This window comes from Bidens hawaiensis, unplaced genomic scaffold (genome assembly GCF_021521415.1).
Source record: "Bidens hawaiensis isolate Kalapana, Puna unplaced genomic scaffold, B.hawaiensis_p1.1 tig00037226_1, whole genome shotgun sequence".
Lineage (NCBI taxonomy): Eukaryota > Viridiplantae > Streptophyta > Magnoliopsida > Asterales > Asteraceae > Bidens > Bidens hawaiensis.
In genome coordinates, this window is record NW_027496494.1 from 123,178 (window position 1) to 147,925 (window position 24,748).

The 24,748-nt window shown below is 37.6% G+C and overlaps 2 protein-coding genes across 2 annotated transcripts; both read left to right on the top strand.

Annotated features, from left to right (window-relative positions):
• Positions 1 to 5,508: 5,508 nt before the first annotated feature.
• Positions 5,509 to 7,616, top strand: LOC143589116 (uncharacterized). The gene has a single exon (XM_077069962.1). It carries the CDS (start codon positions 5,509 to 5,511, stop codon positions 7,360 to 7,362), a length of 1,854 nt encoding a protein of 617 aa, XP_076926077.1. The 3' UTR covers positions 7,363 to 7,616.
• Positions 7,617 to 11,009: 3,393 nt separating this feature from the next.
• LOC143589117 (uncharacterized) lies at positions 11,010 to 24,485 on the top strand. The gene is made up of 13 exons (XM_077069963.1): positions 11,010 to 11,174; positions 11,631 to 11,670; positions 11,724 to 11,792; positions 11,913 to 11,964; positions 17,898 to 17,985; positions 21,709 to 21,903; positions 22,028 to 22,125; positions 22,750 to 22,804; positions 22,889 to 23,080; positions 23,154 to 23,377; positions 23,473 to 23,563; positions 23,652 to 23,868; positions 23,942 to 24,485. Exons 1-13 carry the CDS (start codon positions 11,010 to 11,012, stop codon positions 24,142 to 24,144), a joined length of 1,689 nt encoding a protein of 562 aa, XP_076926078.1. The 3' UTR covers positions 24,145 to 24,485.
• Positions 24,486 to 24,748: the final 263 nt, after the last annotated feature.

A 24,748-nucleotide genomic window follows, 5' to 3' on the forward strand; every position in this document is an offset into this window, starting at 1 on the left:
TCGAAGGGGTCCAACGTATTCTCATGTATTGGGTGCTTATGCTATTGACCAACGCTTGAATCACTTGGCATACATGTTTATGATTTGATTCATTTACCGCACTTACTACGTTATGCTTATTTATAATGACATGCAAAACTGGTGATATTCTCACTCAACTTTATGTTGACAAACTCTGTTTTCTACACATATGCAGGTTGCTTGAATTGAAGTTTGGATATTTAGTCAAGTCCATAGATTTTAATGAAGGTAATTGTTAAATCACGTTTATAATCATTTATTTGAATTGTGTGTACCTTGGAAAAAATAATTAAATAGATATTGTCACTTTATATTATGATAGTATCTTCGAGCTGTGAGCAATTGGATCATGTCCCGTTATTTCCGCCTTAGGTTGGGGTGCGACAATAAGACACATACACACACCCATATTCACTTACATGTACTCATAGCAGCGATCATAGCAACTTCTAACCTTGTAATCACCGATTTTTACTCAAATAATTGAGGCAGTGTGATAATTTTCCCCTCCCAAGGTTTTTGTCAGAGATCCTCTAAGGATCAAGGGTTTTTCCTCGCTAAATCGTTGTGTCACGTGTATTACTTACTTGCTATTTCGATTACACACATAACCATCATACCTCATATTCAAAGTTTGGTTACATGATTATCCTCGTGTAATTTTTGACCAAAACAGTTTGGGCGCCCACTGTGGGCAAGTGGTGCTTTACACGATTCATCAGCTTTATGATTAATCATCACTTGTTAACCATCACCAATGGCATCTTAGTCGAAGCAATCCTCTTCTCAAAATAAGTCTACTCACCCCGCAACTTAGTCTTCAAGTGTGGGTTTGAGCCATACCATTCCCGTGATGCCACCACCTTCAAAACGGCCAGATAACCCCATAATGAATGCATCTACTAGCTTGCTTTATACACCATTTTCTCGGGTTGAGGATCTTATCATGGTTTCAAGTAATGATATCCTTTCTTTGTTCAACCAAGCCTGGAAGCAAATGACCGAGCAACAACAAACTAACAAAACATTCTTGGAAGAGATACAAAAGTTGACATCAGAGAAAACCAAAGCAGCGGAGCCAGTAGCTATCTCGCAGCCTAGGATGCTAAACTTTGAAGCCTCATGATCCAGGAGCAAAAGCAATGAAAATTTCAGCACATTAAGATCCCTGGGGAAAAGCATTTAAGATTTCATTCTTATGTATCCTCTACTTGAAGCATTGAGGATCAGCCTTAAAATAGTTATTGAGTATCCCTCCTAAGTCAATTACCTTTTTTTGCACATTTAGTAACTTATTTAATAATCATTTTTTTGTAGTATGTCATTTGAGAAGTTAACTAATTATTTATATAGGATTACTAAAAAACATGAAGAATATCTTAGGGATTATGCTGGCAGGAGAGAAGCGCTAGACATCCCAAATATTGACATGGCAATAGAATTCCAAACTTTCAAGATGAAACTAAAAGTGGTTTTCCATTCTATGAGTGTCTTGTTACGAATCCTTGTAGGAACCTAGATGAAGTTAGAAACCGAGCTCTAAGATTTATCTGGCTAGAAGAGGATCAGAGAATCCAAAAAGAATCAATTCATCAACACATAGCTATTATTATTCGTGTGTTATTATTATTCGACATGCCTATATTAGTTGAATAAAATAATCAATGCCTACCTTTTAAAAAGTCAAATATGTCGGTTTTTTTTACAATTTTCCCTTTATCGAAACCCATAAAAGTTTGCTTATGTTGCAAACAATCAAATAAATAAATAAATAAAAATAATAAATATGATAATTACACGAATGACATGAAATCTTAAAAATAACTCTTTTATTATTTTATCACTACTACCACAAATATTAAGCTAACTAGATTTTCACCCAGCGTGTTGCGTCAGCGCAATTGATAAACCGCAACATTGAAACATAGGTGTTGGTAAAACTCGAACATTGGTAAAGCCCGAGTGTTACTTTGGTGAATTGACGCGAATACAGTTAGTATCATTTATGTTCCTTACAGTATAAACACCTTTGGTATAACCTTAGCGTCCAAAAAATATATATTCGTCAAATTAACATATTAAAAGAATAAACTATTTAAAATGACGTTTGGTCGGTAAACCCGATGGTGGTAAAACCCAAGCGTTGTTGGTCCAGAGTGTTGAGGCAGTAACTAGACACGAATTCGGTCGGTTTTGGCTATTTGTTACGGTACTGGAGCTAAAAAAAGGAAAAATACAAAAACTGAGTGGACCAATAAGGTGGAGTTGGTCGGTAAACTCCAGCGTTGGTAAAACCTAGTGTTTTCGGTCCCGGATGTTGAGACGTTGAGTCTATGCGAATTCGATCGGTTTCTGCCACGTTGGTTATGATATCGGAATTAAAACACACAAAAGAAAAAACAAAATTGTCATCCGGTCAGCTTCCATTATGTTCGTTAATTACGCTACCAGAACAGTAAAAAAACAAAATGCTATGGACAAGTAAGGTGCCGTTAAGTTGCCCAGTGGTGGCTTAGCGGCACCAAACTTGTCATTTATAGTCTATAATAATTGTGTATATGGCTGCAAACAAATCGATCGAACAAGAACAAAGTCTTGTTCATGTTCGATTGTTAGACAATGTGTTCATGAACGGTTGCGAACGCTTACCAAACAAGATTTTATGCCTGTGTTCGTTCGTTAAGGAAATAAATATGTTCACGAACACTAACAAACACAAGCAAAATCAACGAAGACTAGAGATTCAGATCGATTTATACATTAACGTGAATAATGAGAAAGGAAATGTGAACAACGTAAAAACAATGTGAGAATATGATTTCTTATTTTATGTTAGGGGTAATAAATTAAAGAATATAAAATGTTTAGATAAAATAAATAAACGCACAAAAACTTTCATGAACATATACACAGATGAACATTAACGAACGTGCATGAATACGTTACCGAACGTTCAAGAACACAATTGAACGAACAAAGGGCCCTGTTATGTTCGTTTGTTTAACTTCTCGAACAAAATTTTTTGTTCATGTTCGTTCATTTATTAAACGAACAAATATAAACAAATTTTTCATCGAATGGTTTATATACTGTTTGTTTAACATTTATTTCGTTTACAATCGTGTGTTTTCCAGTCTCATTGGTCAACCAAATTCAACCTAAACTTTAACCATAAACTTTAACACCGCATTCTCGGGTTTAAAATACAAGAAAAAGAAATGATAATATTGGACAGTGGAAGAAAGGAAAAGAAGTTATATACTTAAAGACATTCTCGAGTTAAAATAAAATAAAATAAAAGAAAGTGTTAATTACATTATTGAGTTAGATCGGAAGGAAAATATAGGAAAAAAAAATTGTAACTTTACAATTATGCCCTCATAGCCAAATGAAAAAAATAATTAAAATATGATAAATTAGTAATATTGTAATGAGCTATAAACTTTGATTCACGCCATATTTGATTGGAAAGTTTTAAAAGAAAAAAGATTAAACTTTCTTTAAATTCTCTTTATTTTATTAAAAAAAAAACTGGCATGAAAAAACAAAAATTTTCTTACTTTTCTTTTCAAAACCTTAAATAAAAACTAAAAAATCACCACAAAACACAAATCACAGGCGCTGTTATCAGAACCTACTTTATTAGGCTGAAGGGTGTGGGGGGGCGCGAGAGGGGGTACGAGTGGGGGCTCCAGCCAATAATATTGTGACGTGTGGCAGAGAGAGAAACTTGATAAGATGGGTGTTGGTTGTGGTGCTCGCGCCCCGGGCCCTGGTGTGGAGGGGCGCGAGAGGGGGCGCGAGCGGTTTTTTTTTATTTTTTTATAAATGTATTAAAAAAACGTATTATTAAAAAAACTCATAAATTATTTAAAAAAACACACATTAATTAAAAAAACACATTAATATATAAAAAAAAAATTAAAGTACTAAAAAAAAACATTATTCTTATTCTTCGGCTTGGTCTTCTTCGATCAACCTCTTCCGGATACGTTCCTTTTGTTTTTCCATCAGCATTTGGTCGACCGGATTTAGGTTACTGAAGTCTCTTGTAAGGAAGTCCAAATCTCTCATTCTTTTTTTTTTCCTTTTTGTCATTAGAGACCACCTCCATGGTTTTGTTGAATTTATTGAGGGATTCAACAAGATCGGTGATGTTTACGGCTTCCCCCACAGCCGGTTTTTTCCCCCTGGCGTCCCTTCCCAATGGCCGCCTCCTCGGCGGTGAAGACGTTTCCTCCCCCGCAACGTTTAGGTCGAATCCAACCCGGCAATCCGACCCGGCGGAAGTGCTATACGCTCCAGACGAATTAGTTTTAGTCCGTTTCGGCCCTACTTCCGCATCAAGGTCCGGCGCCACCAGCTCAACCCACTTAGAACACGTTCTCAACCTCTCCCACACCTTTACATCGTCCCACGTCTTCACCGTCCCATACCTCCGCAGGCACTCCTGCTTCCACTCTTCGACAGTGAAATTATAAACCGCCAAATCGTCACTGCCACTTGGTCTCATACGACCGGCGTTCCTGTTGAACAGATTAGTAAACAAGCCGACAAATTTTCTGATTTCGGTCCACCGACCCGAAATCATATCGGCGTTCCGCTCTGTACTCCCAACGAGCGAATAGAACGTCTCCCTAACCTTTGTCCAAAAGACCTTGCTCTTTTGGTAGTCCGCTGCAAAATGCATAAATAAATTTGTAAGTCATTTAACTTTTTTATTTAACTTTTTTATTAAAAATCATTTTTAAAATCGTTAAAACAATTACCGCAACGCCGATCCTCAGAAATGACTATCCAAGCCCGACACAGGGCTTCCTTCTCATCCGATGACCACGGAGTGGTTTTCCGTTTCGTCCTTCCAGTCGAAGCCGAACCCGACCCGTCCGTTGCAACTTGTTTTTTCCGGTGGACGCGTCTTCTTTGTCCCGCAGCTTCACCTTCTGGTTCTTGTGTCTCCGGAACAACAAAGTTAGGAGACGGTTGTATGTTGGATGGTTGAAAGCCGGATGATTGTTGCGACCCCGAATAAAACATCGGTTGGTCCGGTGCCGACCATAAATCGTCGTAACTGTAATCTGAATCTAGGTTTGGGTACCAATTTCCAGCCATGTTTTTAAAAAAAGGTTTCGAAGATGGGGTGATTTTGGGTTTTGGGTGTGGTATGTGATATTGGTATGTGATATTGGTTTATATAGAGAAAAATTTTTTTTTTTAATAAACATTATGAGCCCAACGGCTCTATTTACGCATCCCAAGACTCCTTCACGCGTATTCCCAGCCGCTACCCCTCTTGCGCCTGCCTCTTTTTCCGCGCTCGCGCCCCTCTCGCGCCTCGGTGGTGTGGTGCTCGCGCCCCGGGGCGCGAGCGGATGGGCTCACGCGCCCCCAGTCGCGCTCCACACCCCTCAGCCTTATGGTTTCAAGCTTTAACGTCTCAGTAGTTTCACACCACCTTGAAATCTCGGAAGCTGCCGGCATCACATCATGAGGCTCTTCAAGATCCCCAATCTCCGAACACTGAATCACCAAACCACTCGAGGTCAGTCCACCCTACAGTCGCCACACATAACCCCATTATCCCTTCACGAATCCATCACTTCTTCTCAGTGGCATTTCGTCGAACACTTGGCAGACACCCTCACACCCACCACAATCTCCACCACCCTTCACAACCTCCGCTCACACCCACCTCTAGTCCTCAAATTCACCCAATATTTCAACCCCAACAACACCAATCTCGATTGCTATTGCCTATCAATCGCCATTATCTCACAGCTCCAGTACCCAAACCCTAACAACACCAAATTGGCCTTAAACTTCATCAAATCAGTAATTAACTCACAAAGGTTCACTTACAGTGAACTATTTAACGGGTTAGTTAAAACCCGTGATCAGTTAGGGATATCGAGTATCGTCATGTTCGATTTATATATTAAAGGTTTTTGTGAGTTGAAGAAACCCGATGAGGTGATTAAATGTTTTTACTTGATGAAACAGAAAGGGGTTTTGCCGAAAATCGAAATGTGTAATGATATGTTGAGTTTGTTTGTTAGGTTGAACCATACGCATACTGCTTGGATTTTGTTTGCTGAGATGTTTAGTTTAAAGATTAGTTCGACCGCGTATACTTATAATATTATGATTAACTTGTTGTGTAAAGAAGGGAAGTTAAAGAAAGCTAAGGAGTTTGTTGCGAGTATGGAAGCGTTAGGGTTGAAACCGAATGTGGTTACGTATAACACGATTGTTAACGGGTATTGTGCGAAGAGGGATGTTGATGGTGCACGCAAGGTGTTTGAGAAAATGAAAGTGAAAGGCATTCGGCCCGATAGTTATAGTTACGGAGCGCTTGTTAGTGGTATGTGTAAAGAAGGAAGATTCGACGAGGCGTCTCGACTTTTGCGCAAAATGGAGGGACTCGGGTTGGTTCCGACTGCTATAACTTACAACGCTTTGATAGACGCGTATTGTAATAAAGGGGATCTTGAAATGGCGTTTCGTTACAAGGATGAGATGGTTAAAAAGGCAATACGCCCGTCTGTATCTACATATAACTCATTGCTTCATGCATTGGTTTTTGAAGGTAAAGAGTCGGAAGCTGAAGATATGATAGAAGAAATGGAAAATGAAAAGTTGGTACCGGATGATATTACATATAACATATTGATTAATGGATATTGTAGGTCGGGTAATGCCAATAAGGCGTTTAACCTCCATGATGAGATGATAAGTAAAGGAATTAAGCCTACACATGTAACCTACACGTCGCTTATAAACGTGTTAAACAAAAGAAATAGAATGGCCGAAGCAGATAATTTGTTTGCCAAGGCTATTGAACGAGGGGTGGTACCGGATATTGTGATGCTTAATGCATTGATTGACGGTCACTGTGCTAACAAGAACATAAAACGGGCTCTTTTATATGTAAACGAAATGGATAGATTAAAGGTTTTTCCGGATGAAGTGACGTATAATACTTTGATGAAAGGGTATTGTAGGGAAGGAAAGGTTGAAGACGCGATTAAGGTTTTTGATGAGATGAAGAAAAGAGGGATTAAGCCTGATTTTATTAGTTTTAATACGCTTATTAGTGGTTATAGTAGGAGAGGTGATATGAAGGAGGCGTTAATGGTTAAGGATGCTATGCTGAGTTCAGGCTTTAATCCTACGCGATTGACATACAACGCGCTTATACAAGGATTATGCAAAAATAACGAAGGGCGTGTTGCGCAAGAGTTGTTTGATGAAATGGTGAGTAAAGGCATTAGTCCTGATGACAGTACATATTATTCTTTAATTGACGGGATACAAAACGTTGACGAGTTTTTGGAAAAATGATCTTTGACCGTATGTAACTCAAGAAAAAGAAAAGAAGGCACTTGTTGAAGGCTTTCTAGTTAGCCGAAGAATCTTGAGATCTTAAAAAGCTGTACAACCTATCCTAAGGTAAGACTTTCTTTTCAAGAGAACGGTTGTCCGTGATTCTTTTGACTTGCCTATAATCCTATATGGCTATATATATCGAGTCAACCTCAATCTTGTAATATAGATGATTCAAAAATTAGTTACAGAATCACAGAATTTTTGAATATACGGTGTGAGGATACGGGAATTTTTTCATTGGTTTAAGACTGGCTTCTAAAAGTCTCATGTTTCTTTTTTTTTAATTCAGAAATTAAATATTTGTTACGAAAACATGTGATGAATATGCTCTTTTTTGAGTTAGTTGTTAATAAAGTTTTTAAGTTCACTTATGACTAGTTTGTTACCAATACTTTTTAAGTTCACTTATGACTAGTTTGTTACCAATACTTGTATGTTCCTTTGAGTATATATAGATATGCTGCAGTATTTTTTTATTGTTTTAATCATGCATATAATATCAGCGCGGTATTGGATTTTATTAGCAGACACCACAAAAAAAGTGTGATTTTTTATTCTTTATAGGATCTTTTGTCTAAAGTTAATGTTGCAGAGCAACATATAGTGTGGGACTTTTTATGTATTTCTTCATTGGTGCCGTCTTTCTCTGTAATTTTGCAAGCATTTAAGACTGCTGCTTATTTCTCTTTTTAACCTTTTTATATTATATAATGCATAACTTGATGGCTGTTTGGGTATGCATTTTTAAATTGATTGCCTAATTTTCACAATGTTTGATTGATCAGGTAAGGTCAGTTCAGTCATTTTTTACCAGATACATGCTATGATAGGCAAGCATCTGATTTATGGTTTTAGTCTAAAAGGTTCATTTATCATCGTTTTTTTTCCTGGAGTGGTTATCGATTTCTTAATCAAAGGTTAATTTACTAGTCCTATTCGGCTATTCTTATCCCGATTCAACCTGATAAAGAAATCTGAACTTAGTTTCCTTAGTGACCACTGACCAGATCCAATTACTGGGTAAAATTCTAGACCGAAAAATTAACTCTAGTGAAATCCTTCTTTGGGTCTGCAACTGAATATCTGTATCACTGTATGTACATCATAAATCTTAATGGTTTGTGAGCATCATTTTCTTTGGCAAGTGTAAGACATCTGTTCAATTCCATTATCCGCCAAAAATAAGTCGTTTATTTAATATCTAAAGTTGATTTATTTTATACCTAAAGTTATAAATTAAAATGCTGAAACAAAATCATAACCGCTCCCACTAAGTTTTAGTTACAAGTACTTTTGTTTCCTGCAAATTTTTTTCGGTCGATGTTTTATGTATTAAAGTTAGGGTTCTTTAATTCTAAGAAACCTTGTAATCGATGTTGTCACTAAGTTTTAGCAAAATCCATATTTTATGTATTAAAGTTAACCTTGTAATCTGGAGATTAGCCCATCTCGAATCAGGTTGTTTATCTTAATTTTAAGCTTTTGATTTCCGATTCTTATTACAGTGTGGTAATATCTTAAGTCATTTATTTAATATCTAAAGTTGATTCTATAGAGTAAAGCAACTATTTTTTTTCTTTTTGACCAAAAGTATTGTGAAGAAAGGATTTGAACCCATGATCTCAAGGTCATGACCATGGCAACTATTGGCAAGCTCCCAAAAAGGCTCTACTTCATGCTGACTGAAAAGTGAAAACTAATATAAAAACAAGGATTGAATGTGCCCCTCTACCGGTGCATTTGTTTATCAAATCTTGATAGTTTTTTCTCTTGTGTGCGCGCGTGCGTGCATCTATGTTAATGGTTTGTATATTAGGTCTTAATGGTTTGGTACATAAGACTAATTTGTTTCTTGGTTTTATACAGAAGTATGGCGGATTCGTTTTGAATATCTATGTGCATTTCTTGATATGTATAGGCGTATAGCTATGTTTCTTGTGACTTGAGGTGTATGCAACTATGCATTGATAAGAAGTATTCAAATTGTATATGTATGCAGGTTCAAATTTTATAGGAATATATGCGTTGATACGGGGATGAGCTCTGTACCATACCGGTGTCAATCCCGAATTTTTTATAAACTTGGTGTCAGTATCGAAAATGTTCGGTCCGGGTACCGATATCATACGCAAATATTCAGTAAATACCGGTACCGATACCATTTTCTTATCCCTACATTGATATGCATTAGGGGTGTTCAAGACCGGATTATCCGGTTTTCAGATATCCGAAAAGTTCGGATAGTGAATATTGATAACTGAATCCGTATCCGAAATTTCGGATATCCAAAATTTCAGATACGGATTCGGTTATTGAAACGGATAATCCGAATTATAAAAAAAAGAAAAGAATTCTTTTATGCATATATTAAAACTAAACATGTGTTCAATTTTTCAAGTTTCCAACATTGAGGCATTCGTAGTCGGGGGCTAAAAAACACCATTTTTTACTGCCACCTCACCGCTTTAGATGCGGTGGGGCTTTTTCTATTTTTACTAAGCAGTGTGACGAAGCTCTTGTAATTACTCAAATCTTTTAAACATTAATCTATATATTATAAATAATAAAAATAGCATAAATAAATAGAACTATTTTTATCAAGTAGTATTAAATACTGATGAAAAAATATTTTATTAATAAACCCATCAAAGTACAACCTGATTAGACAAATCCTCAATAAATATCCTAACATTTTAAGTTGTGTGAACTTTTAAGTCGTACACGGTACACAAAATGATGATTGTTGAGCGCAAAATTCATAGCTTCTTCATCCTTCAATTCAACGGGTCGGTTTATCATGATGCATTAATGATATTTTTCTGACTCATACGAGTGTGAAAGTTGTCATAAACGTTTAACCAAAACCAAAGATTGTGATCGATTAGTTAACCATTAATGTTATCGACCCACGCCATCGACGACAATGCTCCTTCTTCCTTGCTCATCCACGGTTCGTGGCTCACGTTGCGTAAGCCCCCTGATATAGAGGTGGGCAAATAAACTGGTTAACCGAACCGACCTGAAAACTGAACCGAAACCGAATTGGTTTGAAACCGATTATGTAGAAACAGGTTTGGAACCGATTGAAACCGTAGGTTCGGAACCGGTTTGCAATTTTCTCCGCCAAAACTGGTTCCAAACCAGTTAACCGAACCGAAACCGGCCAAAACCCGAACCAAAACCGATCAAAACCCGAACCGGTACCGATCGTACCATAGTAAGAAACCGGTTTCAACCCGACCCGAAAGTCTAAACCGAACCGGTTTTGACTTTTGTTGACTAAACCGAACCGGTTTTGACTTTTGTTGACTAAACCGAACCGGTTTTAACCCAAACCGATTTTGAGTTTTAATCCGGTTTGTACACCTCAACTCTGATAACGTAAGTTGAGAATTTTTTGCCAAACATGGGGAGGAAAATTGTTTAAATTCATTTATGTTAACAGATTTAATAAATTTAATATTTAATATATTTCAGGAAAACGACAACGTTTGGCTGTTGATAAACGTGTCGTGAAATACAAGTCTCGTGAAGATCCAAACCAACAAACACGCGATTCACAGTAACTGCTGCAGGCTTAACCATCAGATTCAGATTCCCAAATGGAACCAAACGCCACCATAAAATCACCATCAAACGATGAGATTCAGCCGGTTGAAGAACCACCAGCGCCCAAACAACAAAATGCAACCGGTGGATGGGGTTGGGGTTGGGGCTTATCTGTTCTTTCAGATCTTCAGAAAGCAGCCGAGGAGATCTCTCGCAATGTAATCCATCCTATTATTATTATTATTATGACAGAATTACAAATTTTGTCCTTTAAAAAAGCCAAATTACTGTTCGTGTCCTTTTATAAGTTTCCTTGCAGGCGGTATCCTTTAAACATTTTTTTCCTACACGTTATGTCCTTTACGATAACTGGGTTAGAAAAACTCAGTTAAATACCCTCATGTGAGAAGCATGTGAGGGCATTTTTATCTTTTCGTCTGTACCTGCAACTTTAAAACCCCAAGACATCTACTTCGTTAGAAAGCCACCACCACCACCGTAAAACAATCTGTGCTGCCACACCGAAAACGCCACCACTCACAGCCCAACCACCACCACCACCACACCCTACAACAACAATGACCACTCAAATCGTCCTATTACCGACCCCCTTGTTTCTCACCGCCGAAAAACCTGGAATCACCGATGATTAGATGGTGGCGGTACTGTTGCAGGTTTTAATCCGAAAACTTGAGTCGATTGAAGCTTCTGATGGTGCGTTTTAACTTTTAATCCCTATATCAGAGATGGCGGTGACGCTGTTGCAGGTCCGCCGGAGAAGACGAGTGAAAAGAACAAACCGGCGGAGACGGCGGCTTCTTACGAGGAGCAAGGGGGTTGATGGAAAAATCGGGTAGGAGATGTTGGTGAACGGTTGTGTGGTCAGAGATTTCGGTAGACGGTTTTGTGGCCGGAGTTGTTAGTGACGACAGTTTCCGACATTGGGTGGTGTTCAGGCATGGTGATGATGGTGGCGGCGATTCTGGCATGGTGGTTGGTGACGGTAGGGTTGGTTTATTTTTAGAGATGAACAAAAATCAGAAATTAAAACCCTAAAAAAGAGGTGTTTTGTGATAGAACCCTAATTCCAAACGAATCAGAATTGAGGACGATGGTGGATGAGGGAATCGGAGATGGAGCGGTGGCTGGTGGCGGAGCTATGGTGGCGGTGGTGATGGTGTTTGAGGAGTGGTTATGGTGATGGTGTGGTAGAACATAGAGAGAGAAGTGAGATGAGGCTGGTGTGTGTTAATAGATACAGAAACAGAAGAAGAAGAAGTTGCAGGGTAGGTAAAAAGACAAAACTACCCTCACATGCTTCTCACGTGATGGGATTTAACAGAGTTTTTCTAACCCAGTTAGCGTAAATGATATAACTTGTAGGAAAAAAAAGTTTAAAGTACCGCCTGTAAGGAAACTTAGAAAAGGACACGAACCGTAATTTGGTAGTGACGACAGTTTCCGACATTGGGTGGTGTTCAGGCATGGTGATGATGGTGGCGGCGATTCTGGCATGGTGGTTGGTGACGGTAGGGTTGGTTTATTTTTAGAGATGAACAAAAATCAGAAATTAAAACCTTAAAAAAGAGGTGTTTTGTGATAGAACCCTAATTCCAAACGAATCAGAATTGAGGACGATGGTGGATGAGGGAATCGGAGATGGAGCGGTGGCTGGTGGCGGAGCTATGGTGGCGGTGGTGATGGTGTTTGAGGAGTGGTTATGGTGATGGTGTGGTAGAACATAGAGAGAGAAGTGAGATGAGGCAGGTGTGTGTTAATAGATACAGAAACAGAAGAAGAAGAAGTTGCAGGGTAGGTAAAAAGACAAAACTACCCTCACATGCTTCTCACGTGATGGGATTTAACAGAGTTTTTCTAACCCAGTTAGCGTAAAGGATATAACTTGTAGGAAAAAAAGTTTAAAGTAACGCCTGCAAGGAAACTTAGAAAATGACACGAACCGTAATTTGGCTTTTTTTAAAGGACAAAATTTGTAATTCTGTCTATTATATTATTATTAACTTTCACTTTGCATTGCAATTTCAAACGGCATTTGCTGCTATGCTAATTAACAGATCATGTCACTGAAACGAGAATCAAATTAGCGTGGTTTTACTTTCAATTTTATATTCAATTTTCACTATCTAGGGTTTCGTTTTGATCAGTCAACGTCAAATGGATTCATTTTCAGACTTCGATTGTTTATGTCTAGTTCACTAATTTTCAAATGCAAATAAATACAAGACTGTTTAATACGTTTTAGGTTTGGCAAATTGGATTTTATTAATCCAGACTTATTGGCCGATAACAATCTGTACTGGCGGTTTGATCAATAACACTCGGAACTTTTACTTTAGTTACCTAGAGCAGTCCTAGTAGCATATTTATCGTTTATAATCATTATTACAAGTGGAGATATAATGCAAATCATTGATGATTATGTTACTAACATTGCTTAGGTAACAAAAGAATAAGTTAGGAGTGTCGTTGGTCAAACAAACTATTAGGATTTAGGAGGAATTATTTTTGACAAACGAGTAATAGTTTATTTACACTTGATTTCGCATGTATGTTTCTCCATTTCACTGATAATCATCATTACGAGTGAAATCTGTTGGAATACCATATGCCCGAGACACATAATTAGGTTAATGCGGCTAGCCGTGTTTGATCCAAGTCGGGTCATACCCAATAACGAGTTAGACACACACCAATTATATATTTGTTAAGATGAGATCTATAAAACAAATACAGAACACGGTACATTCAGAAAATCGGGTTTCTGAATATTTACTTGAAAGTGTTAAATAAATTAATTGGTTAATTTATTTATTCAAATAATTATTATTGGAATAATTATTTAACTATGTATTCTTTTATAAAATGGTTTATAAAAGATGGGGTGTTTATATATTTTATAAAATATAAAATATAAAATAAAAAAAAAAAAAAAAAAAGGATATAATTGGGGCCGGTTTTGGGTGGGCCCCACACCCCATAGTCTTGATCACATCATGTCATATATTTGGTAATGGATACATGATCAAAAATACCAAACATCATGGGTGTATGTGTATGTATAATGAAAATACATGATGATCAAAGATAGAACATTATTAATATACTTTCAAGTAACAAAAAACCCATACAACTTCTTCCTTTCTTTCTTTCTTGTTTACGGCCAAAAGGAAAAAGAAAGGCTCGGGTCTCGGGTTTTTCGTGTTCAAGCTTCCTAGCATAGCTCGGTGTGTGTTGGAGGCTCGGGGTATATTCCGTTTGAGGGTTTTCCTTTGAAAGTCTAACATTCACATCATCATCTTCTTCAACCATCTACTAAACTCTTAAAGGGTTAAGAATGTAAGTGTTTACTAGCTTGATAGTTTAGCTTTTCCGTATCATTTGATCCTTGCTTCGGGTTTCTAGTAAATAGATTATTGGTAATCTTATAACATGAATAAACTAGGTTATTCATGAACATATACATATATAAACACATGGATACATATGTTTAGTTTGTAAATATCACGCTTCCGCCTTAATTGTGACTAGTTAAATGGTTAACTAAGTTTGTTAATTTAATAGAAACCCAACAAATGGCATCAAGAGCCGGGATACGGGAAACTAAGCTTCGGGTTCTCGGTTTTATTTTTTTCCCCTTGAAAGATTTTATACAAAAAAAATTAACATGCATGATTTTCTTTGTATTTAATCTTATTATTGTTTTTGGCTTTGTTCAAAAAAAAAAAAAAAAATAAAAAATAAAACCGAGTATATGGGCCGAAGCCCAAATCGGGTGATTTTGGGCCGAAGCCCACTTGGATATGGTTATTGGGCTAACCGGACATAAAAGGGAAAAAGCTATATGGGCCGAAGCCCATTTTTGGTTAAATGGGCCGAAGCCCGTGAGCTTTTTAATTGGGCCGAAGCCCATGTGTTTTGCACATGTGGGCCGAAGCCCATAATCATGTTATTGGGTCAAGCCCAAATTGGGTTGGGCTAGGCCCGATAAAGTCAAGGGGTTTTGGAACGGGTTCCTAAAACATAACGGGTTATGTTTGTTAAAACTAGACCGAGCCGTAGACCAAAATGGATGTTTGTTTGTGGTTGATGTTGTGATTGTAATTAATTATTCAAGTTTCGGTTTGTAATAATTAATTAGGGGCAATTTTGTAATTTTGTAATTATTTATTCATATGGGTATGTAATAAATAGATTATTTGTAATATCTTTATTTTATAGAAAAAATGTATTAGGACATTTGGTTTTGTAAAATTAAAGAAGATTGCAAAATTGGAAGTTTGGGCCTAATTGGGCCGGGTATGGTGATAATGGGTCTCACAAGCCCATTAAAGGGATTCCAGCCCAAAAGGACCTAAGCCCACCAATTGAGCCCAAATGGAAGCTTATGGAAGCTAAGGCCCAAGTTCAAGCCCAATGGATCACAACGGGGTTGAAGAAGATGCTCGAAGCATTTGGATGCGGGATCGAGTGGGAGCTACAACATCCATGTGTCATGTGTCCCTTAGGATTGGACCTAAGACACACACTTGTTTCGGCTAACAAGTGTGGTCTAATTTAGTGGCTCGTGTCTAGTATAATTATGTATGCTTGTTAATTGATTGTTTGATTGTGTGGTTGTTAGATATTAGGATATCAACTTCGTCACATAGAATTAATTAACAAAGCATAAAACGGGTTCTAATAATTATCGGTAATTACGTGACACATAGTTTAATAAAATGGATTTATTAACTAGCCGTCTCACGCCCATAATAAAATGGCTTTATTATAAATTAGAATTTTGAAAATGGTTTCAAAATATCATGTTACTAAATGCATGTTACAACATGATTTAAAGTTTTACAACTAGAATTATTAAAACTAAAAATCCCTTTTAAAATTAAGGATAATAAGTTAAACACCATCCTTTTTGTATAACGCTTAACATATTAGTAAGCTCTTAGTGGGAAAAAGGTCACCTAACCGCGTAAGAGTAAATTAATATGTTAAGGTAATATTGGCATATAAATGGGAAAAAGGTCACCTAACCGTTTGTATGTTAATATTACAAGTTGATACAAGTAGGACGACTTAAATTAGAACCATGTGAAGAGGGTCACCCAAACATGGGGTCTAATAGGTGTTGATGGGATAAACATGCCGACACGAAATATGATTTCGAACCGGTCCCATAAACTCTAGAAGTTGCAAAAGGGTTTGCAATTGTTATGAATAACTACCTTGATAAATCGACAATGGGAAAAAGGTCACCTAACCGGAGTCGGGTTTATCGTTGGATTCTAGATTTTAATTATTAATTATATTTGGTATATATATAAAAGGGTATTAATAATTAAAAAGGTAAAACACTAAAATGAACTTAATTAAAATTCTGCAGATGGCCGCACACGTCGACGACAACATAATCCCTAACGTCCAAAATGTCTCTCTCCGATCTATTCTCGCTAAAGACCGTCTTAACCACAATAACTTTTCGGATTGGTTCCGAAATTTAAGGATTGTTCTAAAACAAGAAAAATTATATCATGTTTTGGAAACACCTATCCCCGAAGAACCGGAAGAGGGAAGTGAGGTCGAATATATGAATTGGGTCAAACTTACGGAAGATTCCATTCAAGTGTCATGCCTCATGTTGGCGACTATGGTTCCCGAAATCCAAAAGGATTTCGAAAACCATAATGCGTACGACATGATTACTCAACTTAAGGAAATGTTCCTTAAGCAATCAAGAGTTGAAAGGTTCGAAACGGTTCGAGCCTTGCATGCATGTAGAATGGATGATAATCAACCAGTTTCAACTTATGTACTTAAGATGAAAAGTTACATTGATCGCCTCGCCAAGCTCAATTGTCCCATCTCAAAAGAGTTAGCAACGGATTTGATCCTTAACTCTTTGTCGAAAAGGTTCGACACATTCGTGTTAAATTATAACATGAACGGGTGGGACAAAACCATTGGAGAACTTCACTCAATGCTTAAAACAGCCGAGGCGAGCATGGGCAAAAGGGTTTTACCCATGTTTGCGATCAATGAAGGTAGATCCAAGAATCGATCTCAACCCAATCTTAAGGCTAAGGTAGCCAAAAGAAAGGGTCCTCCTATGCATCTTAAGGGTAAGGGCAAATCACCGGTTATGGCAAAGAAACAAAAGGTTATGGAACCGAGGGGTCATAAGGATGATCCTTGTTTTGGTTGTGGGGAGACCGGACACTGGAAACGCAATTGCCCGGTCTACCTAAAAGAGCTAAAAGACAAGAGGAATGCGGCGCATACCTCGGGTAATGTCTTTATGATTAATGTTGAGCTAAATCTTATTTCTTCTAACACATGGGTATTGGATACCGGATGTGGAACTCATATTTGCAATTGGTTGCAGGGGTTCAAAAAGAATGAAGACTTAAAGAAGGGCGAAGTGAATCTTTTCATGGGCAACGGTGCAAGGGTGCACGTGGTCGCTAGAGGAGACTTCACTTTATCGCTTCCAAGTGGTTTGGAAGTTGTTTTGAGAAATGTTTTGTATGCTCCTAGTTTGACTAGGAACATTATTTCTGTGCACCTTCTTAGACAATGTAATTTTGACTTTAAATTTGTAAGATCAGAAATGCATGTATCATCTAATGGTATCTTTTATTTTAAAGCTGTACCAAACAACGGTATTTATGAATTGGTTCATGATAATACCTTAAATAGCTCATTATATCAAACTTCTACTAAAAGACTCAAAAAGGATTTGAGTGATTCCTACATTTGGCATTGTCGCCTTGGACACATAAACAAGAATCGTATAAATACTCTCCAAAAGAAAGGTCTTTTGAAAACAAACGAGTTAGGTTCGTTTGATGAGTGTGAATCTTGTATTCAAGGCAAGATGACCAAAGAGCCTTTCAAAGGTACAAATGAAAGGGCTAAGGATTTGTTAGGTATCATACAACCGGTGGATGGGGTTGGGGTTGGGGCTTATCTGTTCTTTCAGATCTTCAGAAAGCAGCCGAGGAGATCTCTCGCAATGTAATCCATCCTATTATTATTATTATTATGACAGAATTACAAATTTTGTCCTTTAAAAAAGCCAAATTACTGTTCGTGTCCTTTTATAAGTTTCCTTGCAGGCGGTATCCTTTAAACATTTTTTTCCTACACGTTATGTCCTTTACGATAACTGGGTTAGAAAAACTCAGTTAAATACCCTCATGTGAGAAGCATGTGAGGGCATTTTTATCTTTTCGTCTGTACCTGCAACTTTAAAACCCCAAGACATCTACTTCGTTAGAAAGCCACCACCACCACCGTAAAACAATCTGTGCTGCCACACCGAAAACGCCACCACTCACAGCCCAACCACCACCACCACCACACCCTACAACAACAATGACCACTCAAATCGTCCTATTACCGACCCCCTTGTTTCTCACCGCCGAAAAACCTGGAATCACCGATGATTAGATGGTGGCGGTACTGTTGCAGGTTTTAATCCGAAAACTTGAGTCGATTGAAGCTTCTGATGGTGCGTTTTAACTTTTAATCCCTATATCAGAGATGGCGGTGACGCTGTTGCAGGTCCGCCGGAGAAGACGAGTGAAAAGAACAAACCGGCGGAGACGGCGGCTTCTTACGAGGAGCAAGGGGGTTGATGGAAAAATCGGGTAGGAGATGTTGGTGAACGGTTGTGTGGTCAGAGATTTCGGTAGACGGTTTTGTGGCCGGAGTTGTTAGTGACGACAGTTTCCGACATTGGGTGGTGTTCAGGCATGGTGATGATGGTGGCGGCGATTCTGGCATGGTGGTTGGTGACGGTAGGGTTGGTTTATTTTTAGAGATGAACAAAAATCAGAAATTAAAACCCTAAAAAAGAGGTGTTTTGTGATAGAACCCTAATTCCAAACGAATCAGAATTGAGGACGATGGTGGATGAGGGAATCGGAGATGGAGCGGTGGCTGGTGGCGGAGCTATGGTGGCGGTGGTGATGGTGTTTGAGGAGTGGTTATGGTGATGGTGTGGTAGAACATAGAGAGAGAAGTGAGATGAGGCTGGTGTGTGTTAATAGATACAGAAACAGAAGAAGAAGAAGTTGCAGGGTAGGTAAAAAGACAAAACTACCCTCACATGCTTCTCACGTGATGGGATTTAACAGAGTTTTTCTAACCCAGTTAGCGTAAATGATATAACTTGTAGGAAAAAAAAGTTTAAAGTACCGCCTGTAAGGAAACTTAGAAAAGGACACGAACCGTAATTTGGTAGTGACGACAGTTTCCGACATTGGGTGGTGTTCAGGCATGGTGATGATGGTGGCGGCGATTCTGGCATGGTGGTTGGTGACGGTAGGGTTGGTTTATTTTTAGAGATGAACAAAAATCAGAAATTAAAACCTTAAAAAAGAGGTGTTTTGTGATAGAACCCTAATTCCAAACGAATCAGAATTGAGGACGATGGTGGATGAGGGAATCGGAGATGGAGCGGTGGCTGGTGGCGGAGCTATGGTGGCGGTGGTGATGGTGTTTGAGGAGTGGTTATGGTGATGGTGTGGTAGAACATAGAGAGAGAAGTGAGATGAGGCAGGTGTGTGTTAATAGATACAGAAACAGAAGAAGAAGAAGTTGCAGGGTAGGTAAAAAGACAAAACTACCCTCACATGCTTCTCACGTGATGGGATTTAACAGAGTTTTTCTAACCCAGTTAGCGTAAAGGATATAACTTGTAGGAAAAAAAGTTTAAAGTAACGCCTGCAAGGAAACTTAGAAAATGACACGAACCGTAATTTGGCTTTTTTTAAAGGACAAAATTTGTAATTCTGTCTATTATATTATTATTAACTTTCACTTTGCATTGCAATTTCAAACGGCATTTGCTGCTATGCTAATTAACAGATCATGTCACTGAAACGAGAATCAAATTAGCGTGGTTTTACTTTCAATTTTATATTCAATTTTCACTATCTAGGGTTTCGTTTTGATCAGTCAACGTCAAATGGATTCATTTTCAGACTTCGATTGTTTATGTCTAGTTCACTAATTTTCAAATGCAAATAAATACAAGACTGTTTAATACGTTTTAGGTTTGGCAAATTGGATTTTATTAATCCAGACTTATTGGCCGATAACAATCTGTACTGGCGGTTTGATCAATAACACTCGGAACTTTTACTTTAGTTACCTAGAGCAGTCCTAGTAGCATATTTATCGTTTATAATCATTATTACAAGTGGAGATATAATGCAAATCATTGATGATTATGTTACTAACATTGCTTAGGTAACAAAAGAATAAGTTAGGAGTGTCGTTGGTCAAACAAACTATTAGGATTTAGGAGGAATTATTTTTGACAAACGAGTAATAGTTTATTTACACTTGATTTCGCATGTATGTTTCTCCATTTCACTGATAATCATCATTACGAGTGAAATCGACTGGAGATATAATGCAAATCATTGATGGTTATGTTAATAAGATTGCTTTTGGTTCAAACTGTTAGTTGTAATTATTATCAGCCAATGAGTAATAGTTTGGATTATAATAATCCAATTTTGACTGTTATAAGTTAAAACACTATTAAACCTTTTTGGAATGTTCTGATGAACTATGATTTTAAACCTAGTAGCCATTAATGAAGTTTTGATAAGGATTTTGTTGCTGATTTACTTATACAATTTAGTGCAAGTGAAGATACCATTGTTGGGTTTCAGTGGTGATTAGTCAAAATTTTATTTATTAAACCCGGTTCAGTAAATGTGACAAATAATAATTAATCGTATTAATTAATAAATGCGCAGCGGAATATAAACAAATAATCAGCACCGAAACTAAACCCGACAGGATCCAGTTACAAAATCATACGAGCACGGTAATATTAAACAATATATTATTAACTACCGATGAGATAATATATACCTCGGTTAATGGATAACCGGTCGAGACACCAAGGTTCAACGAGCGAGTGCTAGTCGACGAACCGAACAACGGGTGGTGGCTTTGCGGCAGCACCGGACTGTAGCAGTAGCGGCGGAAGCGAGCAGGTGCGGCCGTAGGGGCGGACCTGGTCGGTGGAACAATCGGCGCGGCGTGGAGCGGGCAGCGGCGGTGGCCGACGTCTCATAGGAACGGCGACCTCGGTGGTGTTCTTTTGTTTGCTGCCGTGTGAAACAAGAATAAGAAAAAGCTGTGTAGGTTTTCGTGACCTGCCTTTTTCTTTGCTTCAAACCCTTTGTCTTAGGTTATCACATATCTTATGATTATAAATCATAATACTTGTAAAACTATAAACGGGCCTTGAAGTCTAACTCGTTCCATCTCTTGTTTAAAGCCCGAACCAGTTTATTTAATTAGTAAATAAACTATATTATTTATAACTATTATAAATAATAAATATTTTCGTCATTACCGGTTAAGCTAGTTAAGCGGTTTATTGTTTGTTGCCCAAGGTGTAACTCTTACGGGTCATAACTCGGTCAGCCGCGTTGACTTACCTGAACCAGTCCATAAATCCAACAACCATAACGTTTGAAACGTGAAACTGACCAATTTCACATTTGAATTAACTGTTGAGTTGAAGAATCTACATGCTTGACATACAAGCTGAAAGTAAAACTCCATTTGGAAGAATGGTAGCATCATTTTTAAAGTCAAAAGTCCCACCAATTTGTGAACATCGTTGCGCAATTACTTGTTTTTTCCAATGATATGCCATTGACCTGGTCATACATTTAGTTTTTATTAACCGTTGTTTTGTGTTTACAGGCTGCTGAGGTTGCCAAGACAGCTGCAAGTAGTATCTCTGACTTGCAACATGAATTTGAAGATTCTGAATCTTCTAAGGAGGATCTTCCAGAAGCTTCTGATAAAGATCAAGAAAGTGAAGATGAAGACGATAAGAAGCGAAAGGTGGCTTTGGAGAAACTTGAGAAAGCTAGCGAGGACACATTTCTTGGCCAGGCAAGTTCTAAACAGTACTAAGAAAAACATGGCTAAGTCATTATAATGTAAACATCACACAATCATAATCTATTATTATTATAATTATCATTATGACCTCAATTGTCTTCAAATTTTGTTACAGGGTATAAAGGCTATTGATACTTCTGTGGAGAACTTTGCTTCTGAAGCTTGGCAAGCTTTAGGTAAAGCTTGGAAAGGCGGTTCCAGTTTTGTTCAGAAGTAAGTTAACACAGTAGCATCTAATTATCAATAGTCTAATAAAATGTACAAAACAAGTGTTTGTAGGTCAAGACTCAAGACAACTTATAACCCGTTCTGACAATCTGACTCATTTCAACCCAGACCTGTTTTGACCCTTTGGTTTTAAAATGCGCGATGTGCTCTGATGCGTTTGGTCTAAAAAGCCGAGGCGTGATGCGTGCGTATCAAGTATGCACTGTGTTTGTTATTAAGAAAATACTATAAACTATCTATAGATCATATGTTGACTTGTTAACTTTCAAACACTAAAAAATTAGAGATTAAAATATATAAAGTTTTAAAAAGCTATAGTACCATTGTAGAATTTTATATGTATAACCAAAATAAGTCTTTAATTCTATGTGTACAAGCAGTCTATGCATAAGGTACAAGTAATCTATGCAGAAACTCACTTTTACTCAGAAATGCGCGCATCAGACAGCATTGTGTGGATCGGCATTATGTGATTTAGGCGCATCATCCTTGCATCATGGAATTGCAACACGCCACTTCACATGACGCCATCTCACATGCGCACCTGATGCGCTCATTTTAAAACCAAGTTTGACCCGTTAAGCTATGTTCTTATTAATATTTCTTCAGGCTAGAGAACTCTATACAACAAGGTGGTTTACCCGCAGCAGAATCTGTTCTAGAGGTTAGCACAAACCCTTTCTTGTCATCATCGTATTAAAAGATTCATTTTTATTGTTATGCTTAATGATATGATTCGATGGAACAGACTGGAAGAGCTTTTACTGCAAAGGGCATCCAAGTTCTCGAGGAAACCGTGGATCTTTTAATCACAGAATCCGGCATGGAAATTGACAAAAATGCAGGCGAAGGTGGACATGAGACAGAAGAGGGTCAGTTGTTGGAGGAGGTCACGTTTGACAGATGTTTTTACATCTATGGAGGACCAGAGCAGCTGGAGGTACTAAAGGATAAACCCTACACCCTAACACTTAAAGGCCAAATGAAGCCTGAATCATAATATTGACTTGCAGGAACTCGAGGCACTATCAAACCATTATGCGTTATTATTTAATAGAAGAAAAACAAAGCTGTCAACGGAAGAAAAGTCTGTATATGATGTAAAGCTTAAAGAGGTCCAACAAATGCTGATATTAGAAAACGGAAATAATATGGAGAATGCACCTGATAACATGGATGATGAGATTAAGAGTTTTCACAAATCAAGTGTGAGCAAGGCTGCAGAAATGGCTGCAGGGTAATATTGTCGTTTCATCTTACTTAAATCCATCTTTTTCTCGTGTTCAAACTTCAAAGTAATCATCTATTAAGGGTATTCATGACATTTTGCAGCTTTGCAAATGCCTTAGCGGGACTGTCTACAGTTGACATTGTTCAAAAAACTGGTGGCAGACTAGATTCTCTTCACTCTGAGGGCATTCTTGTACGAATACATTCTTTTTTCCTAGTTATCTTACAATACAAAGTCATGAAAAATTGAAAGTAAATTACCTTTTATTATCTTCATGCAGAGACTTTCAGAAACGTGCTGCATTGCATTATCTCAACTTTTGATTTTAGGGAAATCAGTTATATACAATGCAAACAAAGCCCACGATCCTGTTAATGATGAGGATATGGTGAAAATTGAATGGCCCGAGGATTCTGTTGAAAAGGCTAAAACATTGAGAATGAAAGTAGAATCTATGACTGGATACCTGGAGGCCGTTGCAGTCAGTTTTGTTACCAGTATGTGTAGTTTATGTTTTTTTTAATATATATTCAAGATGTTATTTATCCTAAATATGAATATGATAAACAGGCATATCAGATGTAGCAGAAGCTTATGCAGCAGCCACCAAATCTGATTCTTCCAAGGTTTTGCCAGCAAAGTCAATTCAAGATAAAGTCAACTCGTTTTCTGAGGATCTGCGTGCTAATCAGATAGCAGCCGTGGGTAAAGTTCAGGATGGTTTACATTTCTTGGCATACGTTATCCTTTCTACTTCAATGCCTGCTGTTTAGGTAAACTCGATTCTTAGATTTTTGTAGTTCTTGTGTTGTATATACTTATATAGTCAGTTGCTTTTAGTTCGTGATTGCAAATTTATCCTGTGATATTTTTTATTATACATGGATCTGTACTGTTGCTTGCAACCTTAAGATGATACTATTTGAGTAGGTCTTTTTGTTTGACACATTCGTATTAGGCGATTATTATAACGCTAGTAAGAAAAGCTGATAATCCCTATCATATTTATGAGATGAGATGCGATGATCACTACCATATCAATGATATATTATAGACCGCGTATATAAAGATGTTCATAGTGGAAACCACACAATTGAAAACTAGTTTGTTAACATTTACCCGTACTGTACATTCGATATTAATTATTTACCTGTAGTTTCAAAAATAAAATATATAAAAAATAACTTCCTTACAAAATCTCAACCATTTTCGCAAAGGTAATGGTTGTGGTTTTTAGTCTCATTTGAGACGTGGGGCGAAATAAGTGGAGAAAAATTAGTTGTTTAAAAAATAAAATAAAAAATTCATAGTTTGAAGACGTTTGCATTGTTTATTGGTTTCTAGTTTCATCGATGCACACGTAAGTGCATGTTCATC

Excerpts from the sequence above, each read along its gene's own strand:
- LOC143589117 (XM_077069963.1), top strand. The coding sequence starts at position 11,010 with ATGGAACCAAACGCCACCATAAAATCACCATCAAACGATGAGATTCAG. Across the intron at positions 11,965-17,897 it reads TGGTGGTTGGTGACGGTAGG|GTATCATACAACCGGTGGAT; the intron begins GTTGGTTTATTT and ends AGGATTTGTTAG. Across the intron at positions 23,869-23,941 it reads TGCAGTCAGTTTTGTTACCA|GCATATCAGATGTAGCAGAA; the intron begins GTATGTGTAGTT and ends TATGATAAACAG.
- LOC143589116 (XM_077069962.1), top strand. The coding sequence starts at position 5,509 with ATGAGGCTCTTCAAGATCCCCAATCTCCGAACACTGAATCACCAAACC.